General features: G+C 43.7%; 2 protein-coding genes across 2 annotated transcripts; both read right to left on the bottom strand.

The window, feature by feature from the left end:
• Positions 1–1,416: 1,416 nt before the first annotated feature.
• LOC123852451 (disintegrin and metalloproteinase domain-containing protein 1a-like) lies at positions 1,417–4,256 on the bottom strand. The gene has a single exon (XM_045886474.2). It carries the CDS (start codon positions 3,871–3,873, stop codon positions 1,417–1,419), a length of 2,457 nt encoding a protein of 818 aa, XP_045742430.2. The 5' UTR covers positions 3,874–4,256.
• Positions 4,257–19,284: 15,028 nt separating this feature from the next.
• LOC135362563 (disintegrin and metalloproteinase domain-containing protein 1a-like) lies at positions 19,285–23,649 on the bottom strand. Its single transcript, XM_064578387.1, has one exon. The coding sequence runs from the start codon at positions 22,691–22,693 to the stop codon at positions 19,967–19,969; it is 2,727 nt and encodes a 908-aa protein (XP_064434457.1). The 5' UTR covers positions 22,694–23,649; the 3' UTR covers positions 19,285–19,966.
• Positions 23,650–24,515: the final 866 nt, after the last annotated feature.

Genomic DNA, 24,515 nt, shown 5'->3' with positions numbered 1-24,515 from the left:
CAGGGACTGATGCTCAGGAACTTCCTGAGACTCAGAACACTCGACCTGTAACAACACTGCACCTGAGCAAGGTTTTGGCAAGTGGCATCCATAGAAGTTACCTTCCTATTTTAAGGTTGGCTCTGGTTAAGTCCTTCACTTGGTCAGCATTTACTGAGCACCCACAATGAGCTGGGGCCTCAGAGCCAATAAGATAAACCTGCCATTCCATGATGTCAGGATGTAATAGGGGCAAAGGCACTTTCATCGGTAATGACCACACTGTGTGTCAGGTTCATGATAGCAGTAAGGCATCCATCTGTAAGGCTTTTGTTTCATTAGAGTCACTGAGGAAGAAGCCATTATTTGGGCACTTAAAGGACATATTGATTATCTTTCTGGTCACTTTTTTTTACTGAAGGAAGGGCTCATGAGGCAGTGGGGAATGTAGATTCAGTCATACCTTGGGCAGGACAAAGATTACTAGCTCTAGAGCAGAACTCTTTGGGGTCTGTTTCCTCATGTAGAAGATGGGAGGTCTCATAGGACGGATGGGAGAATAAAATTAAGACAAAGAATGTAAAGTGTTTAGCGCAGCATCTTGTTCCAAATGGGTCATGCTATTATATAGGCACTTGTGCTGTCTTTATAATTAACTACCCTCCAAAACTCTGGTCCTTTGGACAGTCCCTCAACAGTATATTAACTTAATAAAGAATTGAGAATTAAATAGAATCAACTAAGAAGAAAATAGAAGAAAGTAAAATGAGCACTAGTCCACATCTTGGCCAGGTTGCCCACCCCTGGCCCTTTCACACTGAACCAGGGTGATCATACCACCCTGAATTAAATGGAGCCCCTTCAAGAGAACTGCAAAATGGAAGGAGAGCCAGGTAATAGGACCCAGAAAGCCTAAAGTGATACTTGTTTGAAAACAGATATTTACTTTTTAATTTAAAATCCTTTCATTTCATGGATACACTTCACAGAGCAATTAGAACAACAAACATAGACACAACTTTCCTAACATAATATGTAATTATAAGTGGGGTGAAAAACCTGAACCCCAAAGATATAAATACATAGAATTCTGTACATCCAACAAAGTAGATGAAAGATGACATTTCCTAAAAAACAGGTAACTCAAAATTGGACCTACTAAGACAAGATATTGAGCTGAATGTTTCATGAGAAAAGTTTATTTTTTGTGATAATGAAAATATTAAAATATTTTTATAAATGATTTTATGTATGTATACATAATCAATGACTACACTGAAGAAGAAAAGCTCTCCTTGCATAGTTGTACATTTCCACAGACTGTAGAGTCCCTGTTAGGGCCACTGCTGCCATGAGCATGCACTCCATGTTTCCTCCACAGAACCTCTGTTCCACTCAGTATTTCAGGTGTTTGCTACATTAGACTTCTTCTTGTCACTACTCATTTTTTCCCTCTACTTCTTCCTCCACTCTGCCTACTTCGTTTCCTTGCACAGCTTCTTCTTCAGTTTCTTCTAGAGCCTCTTGTGAGCACTGTGATATCTCCTTTCCAGCCCCAGTACTAGCACCAATAATCAGACTTAAAAATAATGCTACAAGAAATAAGGGAAATATGTACACTATCTTGCCAAGGCTTTTGCTTTCATCTTGTTTCTCACCACCTCTGCCAGAATTACCACGATCAAAACTAAGACTTCTACTTTCATATTCACTTGGATTTCCATCATCTGGCTTGTGCGGGGGACCACTGTCCACACTACCCCCATTTCCTGGAATTTTGCAGTCAGGGGGGGCATAGCCCTCCTCACAATGGCAGTGCCTTAAATCGTTGCAAACTCCTCTCCCATTACACATTTCTTTTGGTTCACAGTCATACTTGAACACAGCACGATCAATGCAGGAGTAATTCACGCAGACTTTGTGTGGGGCACAAAGGGTGCCAGTGTCCACATCTCCGTCATCAGGGATATCAGTATCATTATAGGCATCCATGCTCCAGCAGAAGTCTTTTTCATGAGGGACCTGGATCAATGTATGGTGGCGTTTGATTGTTGGTATCTGTCTAATATTTGTACATACAAGTTTCCCACAAAATATATTCTCATCAAAACACTTAACATATTTTGAACTAGGTGAGGCCCCAAAGCCACAGTTTCCAAACCGGTTCCCTTTGGTGTTCATAGAAATATAACAGTCTTCTGGGGCTGACCTTGCAGGGAACCCATATATACCCATGCATTGAGTATCAGGGTTCTTACACCGGCCCATAAAACAGTAGTGAATTATATCACACGATGTACCATCTTGCTTATAGTGGTCTCTGGGGCATTCTCTAGAAGTACCATCACAATACTCTGGGAGGTCACACTCTCCAAAAGCAGAACGACACATGAAGCCCTTACGTCTCAACTGGCAATTAAAACAGCATAGTCCATCACTACACTGTGCATGCTCCTTCAGCCTACATGTTTGGTCACAGCATGGGTTGTTACCACAGTCAGGTCCACAGTCACACTCCTCATTGTAGTCTAACACGCCATTCCCACACGTGGCTTGCCTACGCAGGCGACCTCTGGGCCGAGGCTTGTTAAATAGGCAGGCCCCTTTGTGTTCCCGGAGGAACTGAGAGAAGTGGTCAGAGCTGCAGTTGCTGAAACCACTCTCTTTAGTGATATTTTCATGCATGAGGCAAAAGCGTTTGTCTTTACAAATGCAGGCCGAGTGGTCGTGCTGAATACCCAAGTTGTGCCCAAGCTCATGGACCATGAGCGCTGCAAACAGGAGGACGTCTTCATGATGGAAGGCTTCAACAGCTGCTGCAAAGCCTCTTGAACAGGCACCATTGAGAAATGCGTGTCCCACATCCTCTTCAGGATGATGTCCCACGATCATGTGGGCAACGTCGTGCTTCACACGATGCAAGAGCTTCTGCTGTCTCCAGCTGTTGAAATTCCTGAGTGTAACTCGCAAGTCCGCTGGGACTTCTATGAGGTCCCCCTCGGTCCAAATCTCCATTCCAGCCAGCACCACCTCGGTGTTTATTTCCCGACTGAAGATGTTGGCCAGAGCAATGATGTCCATTACTCTCTGGACTGTCTCATTGACGTTACTGCCCCACATTTGGAACCGCTGGTTGTTGACCACGACAAACATCTCCACGTACTTGGTGTGTGACCAAAAGGAGGACAGTGCCTGTAGACTGCGAGGCTTCCTGCTCCCTTGTTGCCGGCTGGTGGACACCACTTGGCTGCCTTTGGAGGTGACACTACAGGAGACTCGAGCTTGGTGTGCTATGGTGTACAACACATGTTCAAACCGTTTTGAAGTGTCCATGGGCTCGATGCCATAGGGTTTCCCCTCCTTAATCAGGGTGCCCCTGAGGCCTGAACAGGTGTTGAGGGAAGCAAAAGAACCTGGGACTCCTTCTATGTAGCCTTCATAGTGACAGTCATACGAGATGAAAGGCGTTTCTTGCCCCAGGACCCCATTGTGGTAGCTGAAGACTGGGAAGTTATTCACAAAATAGTCTCTCTTCGCCTTCAGGTGAATCACCTGTTTCTGGCCCTGCATTAATAGCATATAGGATGCCTTTTCCCCTGGGTCTTCCCTTCCCTTGACTGTCAGACCCTTGGGGATGACTGTTTCATAAGAAGAGTAGTATACAGATCCAGGGTCACAGTACATGCTTGGCAGGAAAATCAGTACCAACACTAGCATGATCCCCAACCTGACACACGAAGGTCCTGGCACTACTAGTGCCCGCCTCGAGCCCTTCATTTGGGGAACCCAAGTCTGAAGCACTCTGGCAGCCTCATAGGTAACCACTTGGTATTTCTGTAGAGAAGACAAGACGGAGGCAAAGTGTCTCCAAGGAGCTGCCACTGACGTGGCCATTGTGAATCGGTTGATGGTGTGTGGCCTCTGTCCATCAGCAGCAGCTCTCCCTGACACAGAGACCCTCAGGCATTAGCTCCAGATCTATGCTGGCTGCATAAAGGGTGGCAACTGCCTAGCTGTGAGAGGCATAGCCTCTGGCTGTGTCCTTTCCAGTCTTTCTGATCTGTTATCCTTCAGATAGCATCCTTTCTATGCGACTTCCTTCCACAGCATCAGCTTCAGTGCTCCTTGGCTAAGGGCCTTTTGACATGAGGGACTGATGTAATCATGAAGGACTGCAAACGCTAAAATGCAAGACCCTACCTTGAGAGTGGAAACAAAACCTCCATGCCTTCTCAACTGTGCCACACAGAATGCCCCACCCCCACCCCTCCTGTCGTCCGTTGCTTGGCTAACTCCAAGTGTTCCAGACCAGGGGCTTAGACATCTTCGGAGGGCACACTCTGTTGCTCACTTCCCCTCCTTAGAAACTCTTGCTCTGTAGCAAGGGACATCATAACTCAGATTGTTCTATATCCCTGGATGGCATTATAGTGAGACGCACATCTCACAGGCCAGTCTGTTAGGTAAGGCAAATGGCCACAAGATAGACCCTGTGCCACAAAATAGACCCAAGTGGGCTGGCGACTCATGGGGCAAGGGTCAGTACCCCTGTTTTAACATCATCAAAGTTCGTTTTCCCAATTTCTGTTGATAACACTGTCCAAACGTGTAGGGGGATGCCAATAGAGCGGCCTCCTCCTAGGCGTGAGTATCATGGGCACGTTGGTGGGTGAGTCCAGGCCCACACCCTTCTCAGGATGGCCCTGACATACTGGTATGCTAAGATTATGCCTGTTGTAAACTAGGTATCCTAGAAATCTCTCCTGTGTTAGAATACGGCCTCCATGTGTTCAGTGACCACTTCTGTCTGTTCATCTTTATACCCTCAGGTCTAGAAGAGTGCTTGTCCAAGAGTAGATGAACAAGAATTATTTATCAAGTGAATAAAGGACTCCCAGGTTATGAGTCCTGTGATGTCTCATCTGTTGTGTGTTGTTTGTACTTGCTTGATGCCTGCCCTGAATGGCTAAAAATGTCTTCAGGAAAACCCATAACCATGCTGACCAATGGCACATTTGTGATCTCAATATGTACCTCTTCTTACATTTAACCTTTAGCCAGCAGTTCACTCTCGTGATTTCTTCTGGCCCCAACTTTGGCTGAGAAAAATAGAAGCAATCCAAAGAGTACTTCCACATGTAGGTGCCAGGTGAGCCCAGGTGTATCTAGATTTTCCTCCTATTATAGTGGATAAGTTGTCCCTGCTCTGATCTAAGGCCAGTCCCTCTGCTTGTATGTGGAGTCTCCTTCCCTTTCAATTTCTCGTGGACTTTGTTTGCTTTTCCAGTTGTCCCTTCTCCCTTTTCCATCTTAAACATCTGTTTGTCCATTAGATCCAGTCTCATTATATGCTGTAATATCTCACCTTTATGAAACCGTTCTTCTCAGCCCGTATCACTCTCCAGTTGCATCCAGTTTCTCTTCTCTGTTTCATAATGAAACCCTTTGAAAGAGTGTATGAACATTCTTGTTCCAGTTTGCATCACTACTTTTTTCTTTTCTGAAATGTTTAACTTTGAATCACAGCACAAACACATTACATGCATAAAACAGAAATTTATTTTACACTGAATTATTAAAAAGAGAGAAGCTGAGCCAGGCACAAAAGGACAAATGTTTTGATTTCATTTATTTTTAAAATTTTTTATTTACATGCAGTTTAACATATGGTGTGTTATTAGTTTCAGAGGTAGAATTTAGGGATTCATCAGTTTCATATAACACCCAGTGCTCATCCCATCAAGCAGCTTCCTTAGTGGCCATCACCCAGTTACCCCATCCCCCCACCTACCTCCGCTCCAGCAACTGCCAGTTTGATTCCTATGGTTAAGTCTCTTATGGTTTGTCTCCCTCTCTGTTTCCATCTTATTTTATTTTTCCTTCCCTTCCCCTGTGTTTACCTGTTTTGTTTCTTCGATTCCACATATGAGTGAAATCATACGATATTTGTCTTTCTTTGTCTCCTTTCACTTAGCATAATACCCTCTAGTTCTATCCAAGTCATTGCAAATGGCAGGATTTCATTCTTTCGGATGGCTGAGTAATATTCCATTGTATATATATATATAGATAGATATGTGGATATCTATCTATCTATCTGTATATCACATCTTCTTTATCCATTCATCTGTTGATAGACATCTGGGCTCTTTCCATATTTTGGTTATTGTGGACATCGGTGCTATAAACATTGGCGTGCATGTGCCCCTTGAGATCACTACGTTTGTATCCTTTGGATAAATACCTAGTAGTGCAATTGCTGGGTCATAGGGTAGCTCTATGTTTAACTTTTTGAGGACCCTCCATACTGTTCTCCAGAGTGCCTGCACCAGTTTGCATTCCCACCAACAGTGTTAGAGGGTTCCCCTTTCTCCGCATCCTCGCCAACATCTGTTGTTCCTGAGTTGTTAATTTTAGCCATTCTGACTGGTGTGAGGTGGTATCTCATTGTGGTTTTGATTTGTATTTCCCTGATGCTGAGTGATGTTGAGCCATTTTTTCACATATCTGTTAGCCATTTGTATGTCTTCTTTGGAGAAATATCTATTCATGTCTTCTGCCCATTTCTTGACTAGATTTTTTGTCTTTTGGGTGTTTGAGAGGTTCTTTATAGATTTTGGATACTAGCCCTTTATCTGATATGTCATTTGTAAATATCTTCTCCCATTCTGTAGGTTGCCTTTTACTTTTGACGACCATTTCCTTTGCTGTGCAAAACTTTTTATCTTGATGAAGTCCCGGTAGTTCATTTTGGCTTTTGTTTCCTTTGCCTTTGAAGGCCTGTCGAGCAAGAAGTTGCTGCAGCCGAGGTCAGAGAGGTTGCTGCCTGTGTTCTCCTCTAGGATTTTGATGGATTCCTGTCTCACATTTAGGTCTTTCATCCATTTTGAGTTTATTTTTGTGTATGGTTTAAGAAAGAGGCCTGATTTCATTCTTCTGCAATGTGGCTGTCCAGTGTGAGTTCTATATCAATAAAGCTATTGTTGAAAGTCAGTAAATGTTGAACCACCCTTGCAGCCCAGGAGTAAATGCCACTTGGTCATGGTGAATAATCCTCTTAATGTACTCTTAGATCCTATTAGCTAGGATCTTGGAGACAATTGTTGCATGCCTGTTTGTCAGGGATATTGCTCTGTAATTCTCCTTTTTGGTGGGGTCTTTGTCTGGCTTTGGGATCGAAGTAATGCTGGCCTCATAGAATGAGTTTGGAAGTTTTCCTTCCATTTCAATTTTTTGAAACAGCTTCAGAAGAACAGGAATTAATTCTTCTTTAAATGTTTGGTAGAATTCCGCTGGGAGGCCATCTGGCCCTGGCTCTTGTGTGTTGGGAGGTTTTTGATTACTGCTTCAGTTTATTTGCTGGTTATGGGTCTGTTCAGGTTTTCTTTTTTTTTTTTTAAAGATTTTATTTATTTGACAGAGAGAGACAGCGAGAGAGGGAACACAAGCAGGGGGAGTGGGAGAAGGAGAAGCAGGCTTCCCGCTGAGCAGGGAGCCCGATGTGGGGCTCGATCCCAGGACCCTGGGATCATGACCTGAGCTGAAGGCAGACAGACGCTTAACGACTGAGCCACCCAGGCGCCCCTCTGTTCAGGTTTTCTATTTATTTTTGTTTCTGTTTTGGTAGTTGGTAAGTTTCTAGGAATGCATCCATTTCTTCCAGATTGCCTAATTTGTTGTCATACAATTGCTCATAATATTCTCTTGCAGTTGTTTGTATTTCTTCAGTGTTGGTTGTGATTTCTCCTCTTTCATTCATGATTTTGTTTATTTGGGTCCTTTCTCTTTTCTTTTTGATAAATTTGGCTGGGGGTTTATTGATCTTTTTTTTTTTTTTTTTAAAGATTTTATTTATTTATTTGAGGGAGCGAGAATGAGAGAGATACAAGAGAGGGGGGAGGGTCAGAGGGAGAAGCAGACTCCCCGCCGAGCAGGGAGCCCGATGTGGGACTCGATCCCGGGACTCCAGGATCATGACCTGAGCTGAAGGCAGTTGCTTAACCAACTGAGCCACCCAGGCACCCCGGGTTTATTGATCTTATTAATTCTTTCAGAGAACCAGCTCCTACTTTCCTTGTCATCTGTTCTACTGTTTTTGTTTTTTTGGGTTTTTTTAATTTCGGTATCATTGATTTCTGCTCTAATCCTTATTATTGCTCTTCTCCTGCTGGATTTAGGCTTTATTTGCTGTTCTTTTCCCAGCTCCTTTAGGAGTAAGGTGAGGTTGTGTATTTGAGACTTTTCTTGTTTCTTGAGAAAGGCTTGTATTGGTATATACTTCGCTCTTAGGACTGCCTTTGGTGCATCCCCAAGGTTCTGAACGGTTGTGTTTTCGTTCTCATTTGTTTCCATGTTTTTGTTTTTTTTTTAAATAGTTCTTTAATTTCCTGGTTGACCCATTCATTCTTTAGTAGGATGCTCTTTAACCTCCATGTATTTGTGTTCCTTCCAACTTTCCTCTTGTGATTACTTAATGCAAGTTTTAAAGCATTGTGGTCTGAAAACATGCATGGTATGATCTCAGTCTTTTTGTACCAGTTGAGACCTGATTTGTGACCCACTGTGTGATCTATTCTGGAGAATGTTCCGTGTGCACTTGAGAAGAATGTGTATTCTGTTACTTTGGGATGAAATGCACTGAGTATGTCTGTGAAGGCCATCTGGTGCAGTGTGTCATTCAAAGCCCTTGTTTCTTTGTTGATCTGCTTAGATATCTGTGCATTGCTGTGAGTAGGGTGTTAAAGTCCCCTATGTTATTGTACTATTATCAATGTGTGTTTCTTTAATTTTCCTATTAATTGGTTTATATAGCAGGCTGCTCCCAAGTTAGGGGCATAAATATTTACAATTTTTGGATCCTCTTGTTAGATAGACCCTTTTATTATGATATAGTGTCCTTCTTCATCTGTTATTACAGCCTTTGGTTTAAAATCTACTTTGTCTGATAAAAAGATTGCCACTGCAGCTTTCTTTCGATGTCCATTAGCATGAAAAATGGGTCTCCGCCCCCTCACTTTCAATCTGGAGGTACCTTTGGGTCTAAAATGAGTCTCTTGTAGACAGCATATCGATGGGTCTTGTTTTTTTTTTTTTATGCAGTCTGATACCGTGTGTCTGTTGGTTGGAGCATTCAGTCCATTTACATTCAGAGTAATTATTGAAAGATACTAAGTGCCATTGTATTACCTGTAAAATCGCTGTTTCTGTAGATTGTCTCTGTTCCTTCCTGATCTTTGTTACTTTTGGGCTCTCTCTTCACTCAGAGGATCCCCTTTAATATTTCTTTTTTTTTTTTTAATATTTTATTTATTTGACAGAGAGAGAGATAGCGAGAGCAGGAACACAAGCAGGGGGAGTGGGAGAGGGAGAATCAGGCTTCCCGCCAAGCACGGAGCCCGATGTGGGACTCGATCCCGGGACTCCGGGATCATGACCTGAGCCGAAGGCAGACGCTTAACAACTGAGCCACCCAGGCGCCCCCCTTTAATATTTCTTTGCAGGGCTGGTTTAGTGTTCAGGAATTCCTTTAGTTTTTGTTTGTCCTGGAAACTCTTAATCTTGCCTTCTATTCTGAATGACAGCCTTGCTGGAGAAAGGGTTCTTGGCTGCATATTTTTCCCATTTAGCACATTGAATATATCATGCCAGTCCTTTCTGGCCTGCCAGGTCTCTGCAGACAGGTCTGCTGCCGGCCTTATGTTTCTGCCCTTGTAGGTTACAGACCTCCCGTCCCCAGCTGCTTTCAGGATTTTCTCTTTATCTCTGAAATTTGCAAGCTTCACTATTGTATATGGAGATGTTGACCTGTTTTTATTGATTTTGAGGGGGTTTTTCTCTGTGCCTCCTGGGCTTGAATGCCTCTTTCCTTCCCCAGATTAGGGAAGTGCTCAGCTATAATTTGTTCAGATAAACCTTCTGCACCCCCCCCCCTTCATCTTCTGGGACCCCTATTATTCAAATATTAATTTTCCATATGGTATCACTGATTTTTCAAAGTCTCTCTTCATCATCCAGTAGTTGTTTTTCTCTCTCTTTCTCAGCTTCCTTGTTTTCCATCGTTTTGTCTTACCTGTCACGGACTCTCTCTTCTGCCTCATTTATCCAAGCTGTTAGAGCCTCCATTTTTGACTGCATCTCAGCAATAGCATTTTTAATTTTCACTTGATTAGATTTTGGCTCTTTTATTTCTACAGTAATGGATTCTCTAGTGTCTTCTAAGCTTTTTTTCAAGCATATTTTTTATAATTGTTTTGAATTCTAGTTGTGACATCTTACTTATATCCATATTGATTAAATCCCTGCCAGTGAGTAGTACTTCCTCCTGTTCTTTCTTTTGGGGTGAGTTTCTCCATTTCATCATCATGTCCAGAAAAGAACAGAAGAAAGAGAGAAAAGACAAAAATAACACCAGAAAAATACAAACAAAGTAAACACCAGAAGTAAACACAGACTTACTCCAGAAGTAAACACAAACAAAGAAAAATAAGAAGTCAAACAAGAAGTAAAACAGAACAAAACAATAAACTAGATCCTGAGTGTATTTTGGTTTGTTTGTTAAAAGAAACTAGATCTCAAAAATAGGAAAAAAAAGAAAAACTTATGTGAATATATATATATATATATATATATATATATATATATTTTGTGTGTGTGTGTGTGTATCTCAATGTGTATGTATAGATCTCAAAATAGGAAAGAATCAAAAGCTTTTATATATAAATATATATAATAGATATATATATTTATATATAAATGTATATATAACAAATATAAATATACACTATAATAATATATGTAATATATATAATAACAAAAATACAACAAAATACAATGGAAGGAAACAAAAATAAAGTATACATTAAAAATTTTAATAAGAGGGGTACCTGGGTGGCTCAGTTGGTTAAGCAACTGCCTTCAGCTCAGGTCATGATCCTGGAGTCCTGGGATGGAGTCCCGCATCAGGCTCCCTGATCAGCAGGGAGTCTGCTTCTCCCTCTGACCCTCCCCCCTCTCATGTGCTCTCTCTCTCTCAAATAAATAAATAAGATCTTTTAAAAAATTTTTAATAAGAACAAAAAAAGAATTAAAAAAATAAAATATCTGAAAAAAATAAAACTGAAAGACTAAAGAATAATGATTTAAAAAAAAAAAAACCGTGAATGCTATATACTGTTTTTCCCAAAAGCTGAAGTTTTGCAGTTCCCTATGATTGGTAAACTTGGCGCTAGCGAGTTGTTCCAGCTGGTCTTCTGGGGGAAGGGTCTGTTGCGGTGATTCTCAGGTGTCCTTGCTTGGTGGAATTGCACTCCTGTTACCAGGGGGCAGGGCTCAGTGCAAGCAGCTCCAGATGGCACTTTGTTGCGTACTGTTTTGTTCTCTGAAGGCTTTCAGCACCGATGGGGTGGGGGGTATGGAAATGGCGGTGCCCCGATCTCTAGCCCCCCACCCCCCTCTCTTCAGGGAGCCCTCACAGAAATGCAGTGAATCACTCCTGTCTCCCTGGTTTCTGACCAACCTCTTTGTTCACACGGCCTGTGACCGAGCATTTTTATCTCAGGCACCCCACCCAGTTTTGAGTCTCCAAACTTTACAGACTCCTGTGGTGCAGAGCCATGCCATTCCCTCCGGGGGAGGGAGAGGGGGTCTCGCTATGCTTCTGCCTTTTGCTGGCCCCTGCCCAGACAGCGGTCATGCGAGCATGCAGCAATTCAGTTTATGGCAACACGGAGCAGAAAGCTGGCTCCTAGGCTTGCTGTTTTCAGCCCACTTCCCGGCTCCGATGCCTGGAAACTGTGCCGCACTCCGACACCCCCCCCCCCGTTCTTCTTGTGACCCTGGGGATCCTGGGGCCACTCTATCCGCTATCCGACGTGGGAGTGCACCCCGCTTCTTTGCCACCTGAGCATCTTTAAGCCAGGGACGTCCCCCACTGCAGCAGAACTCTAAAGATTCCGATTGTGTGCTCCCTGCTTATAATATTTTGAGGTAGCCTCCTTTAGCAAGCTCCCTCCCCTCTGCCCTATCTACCTATATATTGCCCTGGATTCACGTCTCCACACCTCCTACCTTCCAAAAAGTGGTCACTTTTCTATTTGTAGAATTGCAGCAATTCTTTTCTCAGATGTCCGATTGATTTTGCAGGTGTTCAGAATGATTTGATAATTATCTAGCTGAATTCCAGGGACCAGATGAAATTAGGGTCCCCTACTCCTCTGCCATCTTAACTCCTCCTCTGTGATTTCATTTAAGTGAGGTTTCTCCAAAAGTCAAGTTCATGGAGAGAGAAAAAGTAGGATAGAGTTGACCAGGGGCTGGGGAAAAGAGTAACGGGGAGTTATTATTGTCTAATGGGTACAGAGTTTCAGTTTGGGATGATGACGAGTTCTGGAAATGGATGGTGGTGAAGGCAGCACAAGAGTGTGAAGGTACTTAATGCCACTAAACGGTACACTTAAAAAAATGGGTAAGATGCTTAATTTTATGTGATGTATATTTTACTGAGGCATGGAAACCGCTGTGTAGGTACAACCCCAATGAAGTAATCAACCGTTTTAGCTCCATAGAAGTCACCCATGTGCCATTGCCAATCACAAATCCTCCTGCTTCAGAGATAGTCATGATCCTGTCTCCTATGAGAACTACTTTCTCACTTTTTAAAAAAATTGTTTTGCTTCCTAAATATGCATCCCGGTGTAATTGTGTAATTTTATTTTACTTGTCTTTTAATAACACCTTTGTTGAGATACAACTCACAGGCCATGATATTCTTTGTTTAAAGAGTCCAGTTCATGGGTGCCTGGGTGGCTCAGTCGGTTAAGCATCTGCCTTCGGCTCAGGTCATGATCCCAGGGTCCTAGGATGGAGCCCCGAGCCGGCTCTCTGCTCAGCGGAGAGCCTGCTTCTCCCTCTCCCTGTCGTTCCCCCTGCTTGTACTCTCTCTGTGTCAAATAAATAAATAAGATCTTTAAAAAAATAGAGTCGAGTTCAGTGGTTTATAGTATGTTGAGAAAATTATACAGGCATCACCGCAGTTGATTTTAGAACATCTTCCTCACCCTCTAAAGGAAACTCTCCTGTTCATTAGCAGTCCCTCTTCATTCTCCCCCCCTTCCTCCCTGGAGCCCCTGGCCATCACTAGTGTACTTTCTAGCTCTAGGACTTTGTCCGTTCCGGGTATTTCATAGCAATGGCCTCCTACAAGTTGTCGTCTTCTGTGACTTACTTCACCTCGTGTGTTTCCAAGGATGAGCCATGTTGTAGCATGTGTCAGAACTTCATTTCCTTTGGGCCAAATAATGGATTCTTTTTGAATGAAGGAATATACCATGTTTTATTTTTTTAACCCATCAGTGGATGACCATTTTGGTTGTTTCCACTTTTGGGCTATCGTGAATAATACTGCCGTGGACATTTGAGTACAAGTTTTTGCTTGGACATACGTTTTCATTTCCCTTGGGTAGGTGCTTGGGAGTGGAATTGCTAGTCATGTGTTAACTCTATGTTTAGCCTTTCGAGGAACTGCCCAACTGTTCTCTAGAGCAGCTACGTAATTTTACATTCCTGCCGGGGTGAACGAGGGTTCCAATTGCTCCCTATCCTCACTGACATTCGATACTGCCTGTCTTTTCGATTTTAGCCATCCCAGTGGATGTAAAAGGGTATCTCATTGTAGTTTTGATGTGCACCTTTCTGATAATTCATGATATTGCACATCCTTTCATATTCTTATTGATCTTTTATTTCTTCTTTGGAGAAATGTCTATTCACGTCCTGTGCCCTTTTAAAATGGGACATCTTTTTCTGGCTGAGTTCTAAGAGTGGGTACTAGTCCCCATCAGATATCTGATCAGCTAATATTTTCGCCCATCCTCTGGGCTGTCTTTTCACTCTCTCAGTGCTGTGTTTTCTCTCAGAGCAGAGAAGTATTTCATTTTTCCTTCCAATCTTTTTTATTGAGTTGAAACACACGTAGCGTAAAGTTTACCATCGTAACCATTTTTAAGTGCACACTTCAGTGGCATTAAATACATTTATAATGTTGTGCCACCGTCACCACTCTGATCTCCAGGACTCCTTTTCATCTTATAACTTGTAACTAAAGCTGTATAGTCATTAAACTGTAAACCCCCATTGCCTGCTTGCCTCCAGCCCCTGGCAACCTCCATTCTACTTTCTGTCTCTAGGATTGTGACTACTCTGGGTGCCTCCTGTGAGTGGAATCATACAAGGCTTGTCTTTGGGGGACTGGCTTATTTCACTTGGCGTAATGTCCTCAAGGTTCATCCGTGCTGTGGCACGTGTCAGGATTTCTTTTCTCTCCGAGGGTCAGTAGTGTTTCATTGCAAGTATGTACCACATTTGGCTTATCCGTTGGTCGTCCATCGATGGACACTTGGGTTGCTTCCGTGTTTTAGCTATTGTGAATAGTGCTGCTGTGAACGTGGACATGCAAGCAGCTCTTCAAGACCCTGCCTTCAGTTCTTTGGGGCGTATACCCAGAAGTGGAATTGCCGGGTCATATGGCAAGTCTAGTTTTGATCTTTTGAAGGAACCACGACACCGTATTCCGCAGAGGCTGTACCGTTTTACATTTCCACCGGCAGCACCCAGTTTCCTCCACGTCCTCTCCAACACAGGACATCTTATTTTCTGGGGTTTTTTTGACAGTAGTCATCCTCATGGGTGGGAGGTGGTATCTCACTGTAGTTGCGGCTTGCATTTCCCTCGTGATGGGTGATGTTGAGCATCTTTTTATGTGCTCAGAGGCCATTTGTGTATCTTCTTTGCAGAAATGTCTCTTCGAGTCCTTGACCCATTTTTTTAATCAGGTCGTTTCTTTTGTTGTTGTTGTTGTTGTTGAGTTGTAGCAGTGTTCTCTGTATATTCTGGATATTAATCCCTTATCAGACAGACACTTGATTTGCAAATATTTTCTCCCATTCTGTGGGTAACCTTTTTACTGTGTCAAGAGTGTTTTTAGATGCAGAAAATTTTTAAAGTTTCGTTAAGTCCATTTTGTCTGTTTTTTTGTTACTTGTGTCTTTGGTGTCATGCATCAGAGGGATCTTTGCCAAATCCAGTGCCGTGAAGCTTTTGCCTTCTGTTTTCTTCTGAGAGTTTTCTATAGCAAGGCAAGCCCTGTGAAGGGGGATTTTTCTGGGGGACTGCCAGGAGTAAAATTAGTAACAGTTCTATGGCCATGTGCTTGTGAGGAGGCTGTAAACTGTTCTGCCCATTCCACTAGGTGCTAGGCGACCTGTTTTCACAGCTACCCTAGTTGCTAGGATGTGGTTTTTCAAGGCTAGTGGGGACCTGAGGGAGAGGGATATGGGACTAGGGCAATTAAAACTTCACGTAGCTCGCTGCTCTTACCAAGATTCGGCAGTTTTATTGAACAAACAATTTTTTCTGGGTACTAGTCCCCATCAGATATATGATCCACTAATATTTTCTCTCATAATGTTGTGCCACTGTCACCACTCTCCTTGACTCTTTTTGCCTGTGTTGTAACTGTTTTTATGGAGGAGGGCATTTCTGGAGGACCTTATTTTAACATTTTGGGAGTGCTTCCCATTTTACCTCTTAACTTCCTATGAATCCATACAAACGCAGTGTGGCCTCTTTTGCTCCATGTGGTATTTAAGTTTACACTTACTCTGTTTGGGTGCCGCCGTAGTTCATTCCCTGCCACATTGTTCTACACTTGTCTTTCTCTGTGTGGATCAGTCCCAACATTCACTGTATTATCTGTGAACACAGGGTTCTTTTCTTTTGGAATACTATGAAGAGGGCTTCTTATGACCATTATTGTCCAGTAACATGATGCAAATAAGCAGAAATTTCTAGCTAAGTTATAGGGTACTTGAGAAAATAAAATTTAACTAGAAAATTAAAAGTGTTATTTCAAAGTGGCATGCCACTTTACGTTTCTGAAGCGGTTTAGAGAGCTGCTACTGTTCCACAGCAACGCTTGGCATTTTCGGTTTCGTATAGCCAATCTTGTGGGTGTGTAGCAACATCTCTTTGTGGCTATATAATCTGTATTTCTCTGAATCCCGATGACACTGAACACCCTCACAGATGTTTGTTTGGCTCATCCTTTACATTTTGACTCCAGTAGAATAAGCTTTCATTCCCACACATCCATCCAAACTGCTCTGCTCCAGGATACCAGTGAATAACTCTCCGTTGTCAAATCAAATGATCAACACTCGGTCCTCACCTTGGACCTACTGGCAACACTTAAAAGATGATCGGAATGTTCTGACTTACCTTTGAAAATAATCACCCTGCTCACTGGGTGGAAAATAGGCTATTGGGAGAGCCAGAGTGGAAGCAGAGAGACCAACCAGTTAGAGACTTCTGCGGTTGGAGAAGAGAAGAGGGAGTTGATGATGGTTTGCAGTGCGCTGGAGAGTGGGGGTCGGGGGCGGTGGTGAGAAGAGGTCACATTCTGGATATATGTTTAAGGTAGGGCCAAGAGAATTTGCAGATGGACTGGCTCTGTAGTGTAAGGCTCTTCTAGAAACGCTTTCTTTCTTTGTTTTCAGGACAATGCCCTCTCTTGGCGGTACCCCTACCATACCAGCCACTCCTTCCCCCACTTCTTTCCTGAGTCCTCATCTTATCAACACCTATACATGGAACGCCCTGGAGCTAAGTCCTCACCCAGTCCTCGTATCTGCTCCTTTCTCTAGCTGCTGGCTCTGCTCCCTGGGCAGTGGCAGCCGGTCCCATGGCTTGGATATCATCTCCAGACTGGCAACTCTCAAATAGACATCTGTGGCTGACTTCTCTTCTGAATTCCAGACTCAGTCACCTTGCTGCCTAGCTGGCATGCCCACATGGCGGTTTAATAGGCATCTCAAGCTAAACACGTCCAACGCCTGCTCTTTCCACACTCATGTGCACCTCAGTGAATGACAGCTCTGTTCTTGCAGTTGCTCAGGGCAGGGCCACTGGAATCCTCCTTTGCCGCCTTCCTCTTACATGCTACATCTGCTCTGTCAGCAAATCCTTTGAGCTCTACCTCACAATATACCCAGAGTCTAGCCTCTTCTCACCACTACCACTTCAACCACCCTCCTAAAAGCTTCCAACATCTCCCACTTGGCACATCACAAGGTCTCTAAGGATTCTCTGCTTATGCAATGGCCCATCGCCCTACCCCTGCCTGTTCTTGGATCATGTGGCAGATGGAGTGATCCTTCAGGACTTCTCAACTCTGGTCACTCCTTTGCTAAAACCCTTCTGCACTTCCCATCTCCACTGAATTAGAGACATAATTCCTGAGGCACCTGGGTGGCTCAGTTGGTTAAGCGACTGCCTTCGGCTCAGGTCATGATCCTGGAGTCCTGGGATCGAGTCCCACATCGGGCTCCCTGCTCAGCAGGGAGTCTGCTTCTCCCTCTGACCCTCTCCCCTCTCATGTGCTCTCTCTCTCTCTCTCATTCTCGCTCTTTCAAATAAATAAATAAAATCTTAAAAAAAAAAAAAAGAAACATAATTCCTTACCAATCCTTACCAAGTCTTCATGTGACCTGTCTCCACCCACAGCCCTCAGCTACCACTCCGCAATGCCCGCTCTGTCCAGATAATGGTGACCTCCTTGCTGATCTTCAAACATGCCAAGCATGCTCCCATCTCCGGACTCTTCCACTTAGCCTTCCCTCTCCCTGATTTGCTCTTCCCCTTCTCTGACCACTGGCTTCAAATAGCACTCCACCCTAACCTCACTCTTGTTCCCCTTGCACTGCTTCATTCTGTTCCATCACACATGTTACAACCAGGCACATCATGTAGTTATCTTTTTGTTTGTGCCAGGTTTGTAATTTTTTTTTCCTTTTCATGGGATCATAGACTTTGTCTTATTTTCTGCCACGTCCCTAGTACTAGTACAACAGTTCATACATAAGTGGTGGAATGAATGAACGAACGAATGAGGAGAGGTGGAATGTGTCAGTTTCACTGTCAAATTAGGCTTCTGTAAAAAGCACCAAGGTTGGACAGCATGCTTCACATGTGCAAGTCGGCCTGTCCTGAGCCATTTGCACATTAAGGACTGAGGATACAGTCAGAAGAGAGAGAAAGCTAGAATCCTTGACTTAGGATCTAAGTGGCAGGATTGCCTTTAATGGCACCATGGTCTTGAAAGGGGCTCTAAGGAAAGGAAGAAAGTCCTTACCAGTCTTACCCGTAACTGGGCCCAAGTTAGTGATTGCCACATCAACCAAATCTTACTCCTCCTCACATCCAGAGATTTTCAATTTAGTAGGGGAAGTAGAATGTGTTTGCAAATGACCATATGTATGATAGGTCAGAATGCCATAGGTATAAAGGAAGTTCAGTATTGCGACTCGGTAGCGATAGATCTTACCATTGCTGAACAATATATAATTCATACAATCGTAGATCCATCGACACAGTTGAGTTTAGATCTTCTCAGTGTTGATCTGAGCACCCGCTGTATGCCAAGAAGTGCACTCAATACCAGCACACACGTTACCTAACTTAATCTCTCAACCATTCTGTGAGAGGCGTCCTTTGTGTGGCCATCTTACTGAAGCAGAAACCTAGGCCTGAGGAAGTAAAGGTCGATGTCTAAGACCAATCAGCCAGAAAGTGACACCTGGGATTTAGGGACAGGGAAGATGAAAGCCCCTCAACCAGAAGAAAGGTGACTCTCTTCTTTTTAAAAAGGTTATTTGTTTACTCTCAGAAAATCCTTTCTGGCTGGATTTGTTAGGCTAGGAGAGCACAAGACTCCAAGCTTACACAGCTCTCATGCTCTTAGCAGCCAAGGAGAAGAAAAGAGCTCTCACGGTGCTTAGGAAAGGTAGCCTACTGTTTTCTCTGATGCTTGAGTTGTTTTGTAAAACACCACTAGACGTTGACATGGGTCATAAAAGCAGCTAACGTGACAATAAAGATGATTAAAGATTGTGTCTGTTTTGGAAAAAATCATGAATAAAAGAAACAGTTTTTTTTTTTTAGGCGCATTGTTACATAAAATGTAAATACTGCAATAGAGACTCTGAATAGTTGGGGGATCTGATGTACTGGTATCATTTTGTTGCAACAGATTTATAAATAGATTTATATCCTGTCTGTAGGCTTTCCTTAAAGCATGATAGATCAGTTACCTCAAAGTTTATGTTTTGTTACCTGTAATTTGAGAGGTTCCCATGAGTTGTCAGTAGATAAAATATCAACTTTAATATAGAAATTAAGAAACCAAGAGAATAAGCAAAACTCAAACATGAATTCAACACTGTGTATGTGTCCACTGGCCTCAGTTGTCCACCCCGCCCCATTCCACTGGATCCCTGAATCAGATGCAGCCTCTTCCAGACAGCCCCAATATATAAAAGCCCCAATTACTAGGCTGCATCGAGTCTGAAGTGATGTTTCATGAAAAAATTGCCTTTATTTATTTTAAATGACCTCTATTTCATGAATAGAAACTGTCATGGTAAATTAGAGTATTCAGTAGATAACGTTCCTAAAATAATGCATTGATGTGACTTGTGTGAATAACCCCGGGATAGTAATAAAATAGATACAGATAATACAATTGTGTGAAACTATGTAGATGGAAGATGGTATGCCCTGAAAAATAATTTTAGCTCAGAAATTGAACCAAGTTATACAGGATATTGATGCAATGATCCATGAGAAAAGCTTAAATAAAATTTTTTCATGAAATGAGAAAAGGCAATACTACAGAATATTTTGTATATGATTTCATGTATCGATGTATGACCAAATTGCTAAAGTAGATATTGAAAGCTGGTTTCCTCCTCCCAGATTACTATGTTTCTCTAGACTACATAGTCCAGTTAGAGCCACTGGAGCCATCATTTCTCACTTCACCTTTGCCCCTAGGAGCCTCTCATTCCCACTCAGTGCTTGAGGTATTTGATATATTTGGCTTCTTCCTCCACTATTCTTCTGCCTTCGGTTATTCCTGTCCTTCACCTGCTACCTCTTATGGTGCAGGCCCTCCTGGGACTTCCGGCGGTGGGGCCTCCGGGGGCGGGGGGGCCTCCGGGTCGGGTGGGGCCTCCGGGGGTGGGGCGGCCTCCGGGGGTGGGGCGGCCTCCGGGGGTGGGGCGGCCTCCGGGGGTGGGGCGGCCTCCGGGGGTGGGGCGGCCTCTGGGGGTGGAGCTTCCGGTTGTTGAGGGGCCTCCTGTGGTTGAGGGGCCTCCTGGGGTAGGGGCTCCTCCTGCGGTGGGGGCGCCTCCTGCGGTGGGGGGGCCTCCTGCGGTGGGGGGGCTTCCTTTGGAGCCTCCTCTGGACCCATCTGTGAAATATCCGCGGGTTTATTTCCGAAGTCCTGTGTGTCCTCAGTAGTCTCTGTGGTCTCTGAGGTCTCCTCTGAGGAGCCTCCTGGCGTCTCTATTGACTCAATTCCAGCCCTAAGGCTAATGGAAAGTATTAAAATCAACAATAATAGTAAAAGAAATGCGGGGAGTATGAAAATTACCTTGCCAACAATGTTCATTTCATTCTTACGTTTAGTAGTAATGCCACTTCCTCCTGCACTTAGATTTTCATTAGGTGATTTGCCGGGGGGACCACTGTCCACACTACCCCCATTTCCTGGAATTTTGCAGTCAGGGGGGGCATAGCCCTCCTCACAATGGCAGTGCCTTAAATCGTTGCAGACTCCTCTCCCATTACACATTTCTTTTGGTTCACAGTCATACTTGAACACAGCACGATCAATGCAGGAGTAATTCACACAGACTTTGTGTGGGGCACAAAGGGTGCCAGTGTCCACATCTCCGTCATCAGGGATATCAGTATCATTATAGGCATCCATGCTCCAGCAGAAGTCTTTTTCATGAGGGACCTGGATCAATGTATGGTGGCGTTTGATTGTTGGTATCTGTCTAATATTTGTACATACAAGTTTCCCACAAAATATATTCTCATCAAAACACTTAACATATTTTGAACTAGGTGAGGCCCCAAAGCCACAGTTTCCAAACCGGTTCCCTTTGGTGTTCATAGAAATATAACAGTCTTCTGGGGCTGACCTTGCAGGGAACCCATATATACCCATGCACTGAATATCAGGGTTCTTACACCGGCCCATAAAACAGTAGTGAATTATATCACACGATGTACCATCTTGCTTATAGTGGTCTCTGGGGCATTCTCTAGAAGTACCATCACAATACTCTGGGAGGTCACACTCTCCAAAAGCAGAACGACACATGAAGCCCTTACGTCTCAACTGGCAATTAAAACAGCATAGTCCATCACTACACTGTGCATGCTCCTTCAGCCTACATGTTTGGTCACAGCATGGGTTGTTACCACAGTCAGGTCCACAGTCACACTCCTCATTGTAGTCTAACACGCCATTCCCACACGTGGCTTGCCTACGCAGGCGACCTCTGGGCCGAGGCTTGTTAAATAGGCAGGCCCCTTTGTGTTCCCGGAGGAACTGAGAGAAGTGGTCAGAGCTGCAGTTGCTGAAACCACTCTCTTTAGTGATATTTTCATGCATGAGGCAAAAGCGTTTGTCTTTACAAATGCAGGCCGAGTGGTCGTGCTGAATACCCAAGTTGTGCCCAAGCTCATGGACCATGAGCGCTGCAAACAGGAGGACGTCTTCATGATGGAAGGCTTCAACAGCTGCTGCAAAGCCTCTTGAACAGGCACCATTGAGAAATGCGTGTCCCACATCCTCTTCAGGATGATGTCCCACGATCATGTGGGCAACGTCGTGCTTCACACGATGCAAGAGCTTCTGCTGTCTCCAGCTGTTGAAATTCCTGAGTGTAACTCGCAAGTCCGCTGGGACTTCTATGAGGTCCCCCTCGGTCCAAATCTCCATTCCAGCCAGCACCACCTCGGTGTTTATTTCCCGACTGAAGATGTTGGCCAGAGCAGTGATGTCCATTACTCTCTGGACTGTCTCATTGACGTTACTGCCCCACATTTGGAACCGCTGGTTGTTGACCACGACAAACATCTCCACGTACTTGGTGTGTGACCAAAAGGAGGACAGTGCCTGTAGACTGCGAGGCTTCCTGCTCCCTTGTTGCCGGCTGGTGGACACCACTTGGCTGCCTTTGGAGGTGACACTACAGGAGACTCGAGCTTGGTGTGCCATGGTGTACAACACATGTTCAAACCGTTTTGAAGTGTCCATGGGCTCGATGCCATAGGGTTTCCCCTCCTTAATCAGGATGCCCCTGAGGCCTGAACAGGTGTTGAGGGAAACAAAAGAACCTGGGACTCCTTCTATGTAGCCTTCATAGTGACAGTCATACGAGATGAAAGGCGTTTCTTGCCCCAGGACCCCATTGTGGTAGCTGAAGACTGGGAAGTTATTCACAAAATAGTCTCTCTTCGCCTTCAGGTGAATCACCTGTTTCTGGCCCTGCATTAATAGCATATAGGATGCCTTTTCCCCTGGGTCTTCCCTTCCCTTGACTGTCAGACCCTTGGGGATGACTGTTTCATAAGAAGAGTAATATACAGATCCAGGGTCACAGTACAAGCTTGGCAGGAAAATCACCAACAGCAACACAATCCCCAACCTGACACATGAAGATACTGGCACTGGTCCCAGCCTGAAGTCCCTCTTTTGCCAAGCCCAAGTCTGAAACGTTATCTTACCCTCTTTCAAGGCCCCTTGGATTTTCCATAGCAAAGGCAGTGTAGAGGCAGAGTGTCTCGAAGAGGCTACCATTGACATGGCCGTTGTGAATCAGTTGATGCTGCGTGGCCTCTGTCCCACAGCAACAGCTATCCCTGGCATGGTGAGACTCAGGGAGTCAGGTATTAGCCCCAGATCTAGGCCGGCTCCCTAAGGGGTTGATGCTGTGCAGCTCTTGAGTAATACAGACTTTGGGGCTGTATTTCTATTAGCTCTTGGCCTTTGGTAGTTCCCTTACCATATGACTTCTTCCAACAGCAGAAGCTCTAATGTTCCTTGGCTAAGTTCCCGCTACCTTCACAGATATGCCCCATAGGCAGACTGTAATGATTCAGACAATACTATAACTCAAAATTTGCCTAAATTATCCTTATTCTCAGCCCAGGCCACACTACTCCTGATATCCGTTAATCTGCTCATTCTTTGAAACCCAACATTCTGGCAGGAGGTAGGGGGAGGGGACGGGGATTCTTTGGGGATCTCTGAGCAGGAAAACGTTCTCTGTGCCCACTACCTCCTTTTCTCATTTCCATAATTTTCAGGATACTGTTTCTCAGCCCAACCCTCCTTTGTCAGCCTTTGTTCATGAGAGATGGGTTTAGACATTTTGTATCTGTATGTAAACAACTTTTCCCTACTATGAAGTTTTCCTAATGCACATATTAAGTGATAAATGAAATAAAGCCTAGTTTTACCATGGAAGTATACAAGTGACTAGGATCAACATTCAATTCCTCCCAACTGCCCCAACATAAAAACAAACTCTGATTAGGTATCTAGTTACCATTTCATCAAGAAAATAAAAAATGGGGGCGCCTGGGTGGCTCAGTCGTTAAGTGTCTGCCTTCGGCTCAGGTCATGATCCCAGGGTCCTGGGATCAAGCCCCGCATCGGGCTCCCTGCTCAGTGGGAAGCCTGCTTCTCCCTCTCCCACTCCCCCTGTTTGTGTTCCCTCTCTTGCTGTCTCTCTCTGTCAAATAAATAAAATCTTAAAAAAAAATTATAAAAAAGAAAAAAATGGACTGTATAATTTTTTTTAAAGATTTCTTCACTCTTGTAACTAAAATTGAACTGTAATGTCTGGATAAGTCCTTGGATTTGGTTTTGTGTCAATTTCCTGGTGTTTTTAGCAGTAGTTTCAAAGGGGAAAAAAAACACTATCCACTTTCCTTGCACAGTTATTCTCCTGTACATTCTATGATGAACTAAAAAATAAGACTGTACATCTTTTATCTTGCATAAAAGTAATTTTATATCAAGTCAAATATTTACAATATAAAACCTTTAAAATAAAGGATATGACTCTAAGTAACACTAAAAAATGGGGATACATCCTATCTAATTCAAAAAGGAATGGTACAGGGGCACCTGGGTGGCTCAGTCGGTTGAACGTCCTGACTCCTGGTTTTGGCTCAGGTCGTGATCTCAGGGTTGTGAGATCAAGCCCTGCGTCAGGCTCTGTGCTCAGTGAGGAGACCACTTGAGATTCTCTCTCTTCCTCTGCTTCTGCCCCTCCGCCCACTCACAGTTGCCCTATCAAATAAATTTAAAAAAAAAAAGGAATGGTTCAGTACCACAAGATCTCAGCTATGAGCAGGAGAGATCAACTCAATAATATTTAATTCCTAATACAGATTTTAAAATTTATCATTAGCATCTGGCAATAGAACTTGTACTGTCATATCACAAATCCATTAAAAATTTTATAGCAAAAGTAATTTCTAGCTAGATTTCTTCTTGTATTTTATATAAGAGGAGAAAGCCTCTCAAAATTATATAATTTGGAAATTATCACAGATTTAAGGTATTTCCCTTATTTTAACCACAAACAGGCAGGGCAAATCAGGTTAAGTCATTTTGT

This window comes from Mirounga angustirostris, unplaced genomic scaffold, assembly GCF_029215605.1.
Source record: "Mirounga angustirostris isolate CCGP_5_RB_7025 unplaced genomic scaffold, mMirAng1.0.hap1 SCAF_14, whole genome shotgun sequence".
In the NCBI taxonomy this organism is placed as follows: domain Eukaryota; kingdom Metazoa; phylum Chordata; class Mammalia; order Carnivora; family Phocidae; genus Mirounga; species Mirounga angustirostris.
The sequence above is the reverse complement of the archived record's forward strand: the minus strand, read 5'-3'. Positions and strand labels throughout refer to the sequence as shown.

Coding starts and splice junctions, on each gene's coding strand:
- LOC123852451 (XM_045886474.2), bottom strand. CDS start 3,873: ATGGCCACGTCAGTGGCAGCTCCTTGGAGACACTTTGCCTCCGTCTTG.
- LOC135362563 (XM_064578387.1), bottom strand. CDS start 22,693: ATGTCAATGGTAGCCTCTTCGAGACACTCTGCCTCTACACTGCCTTTG.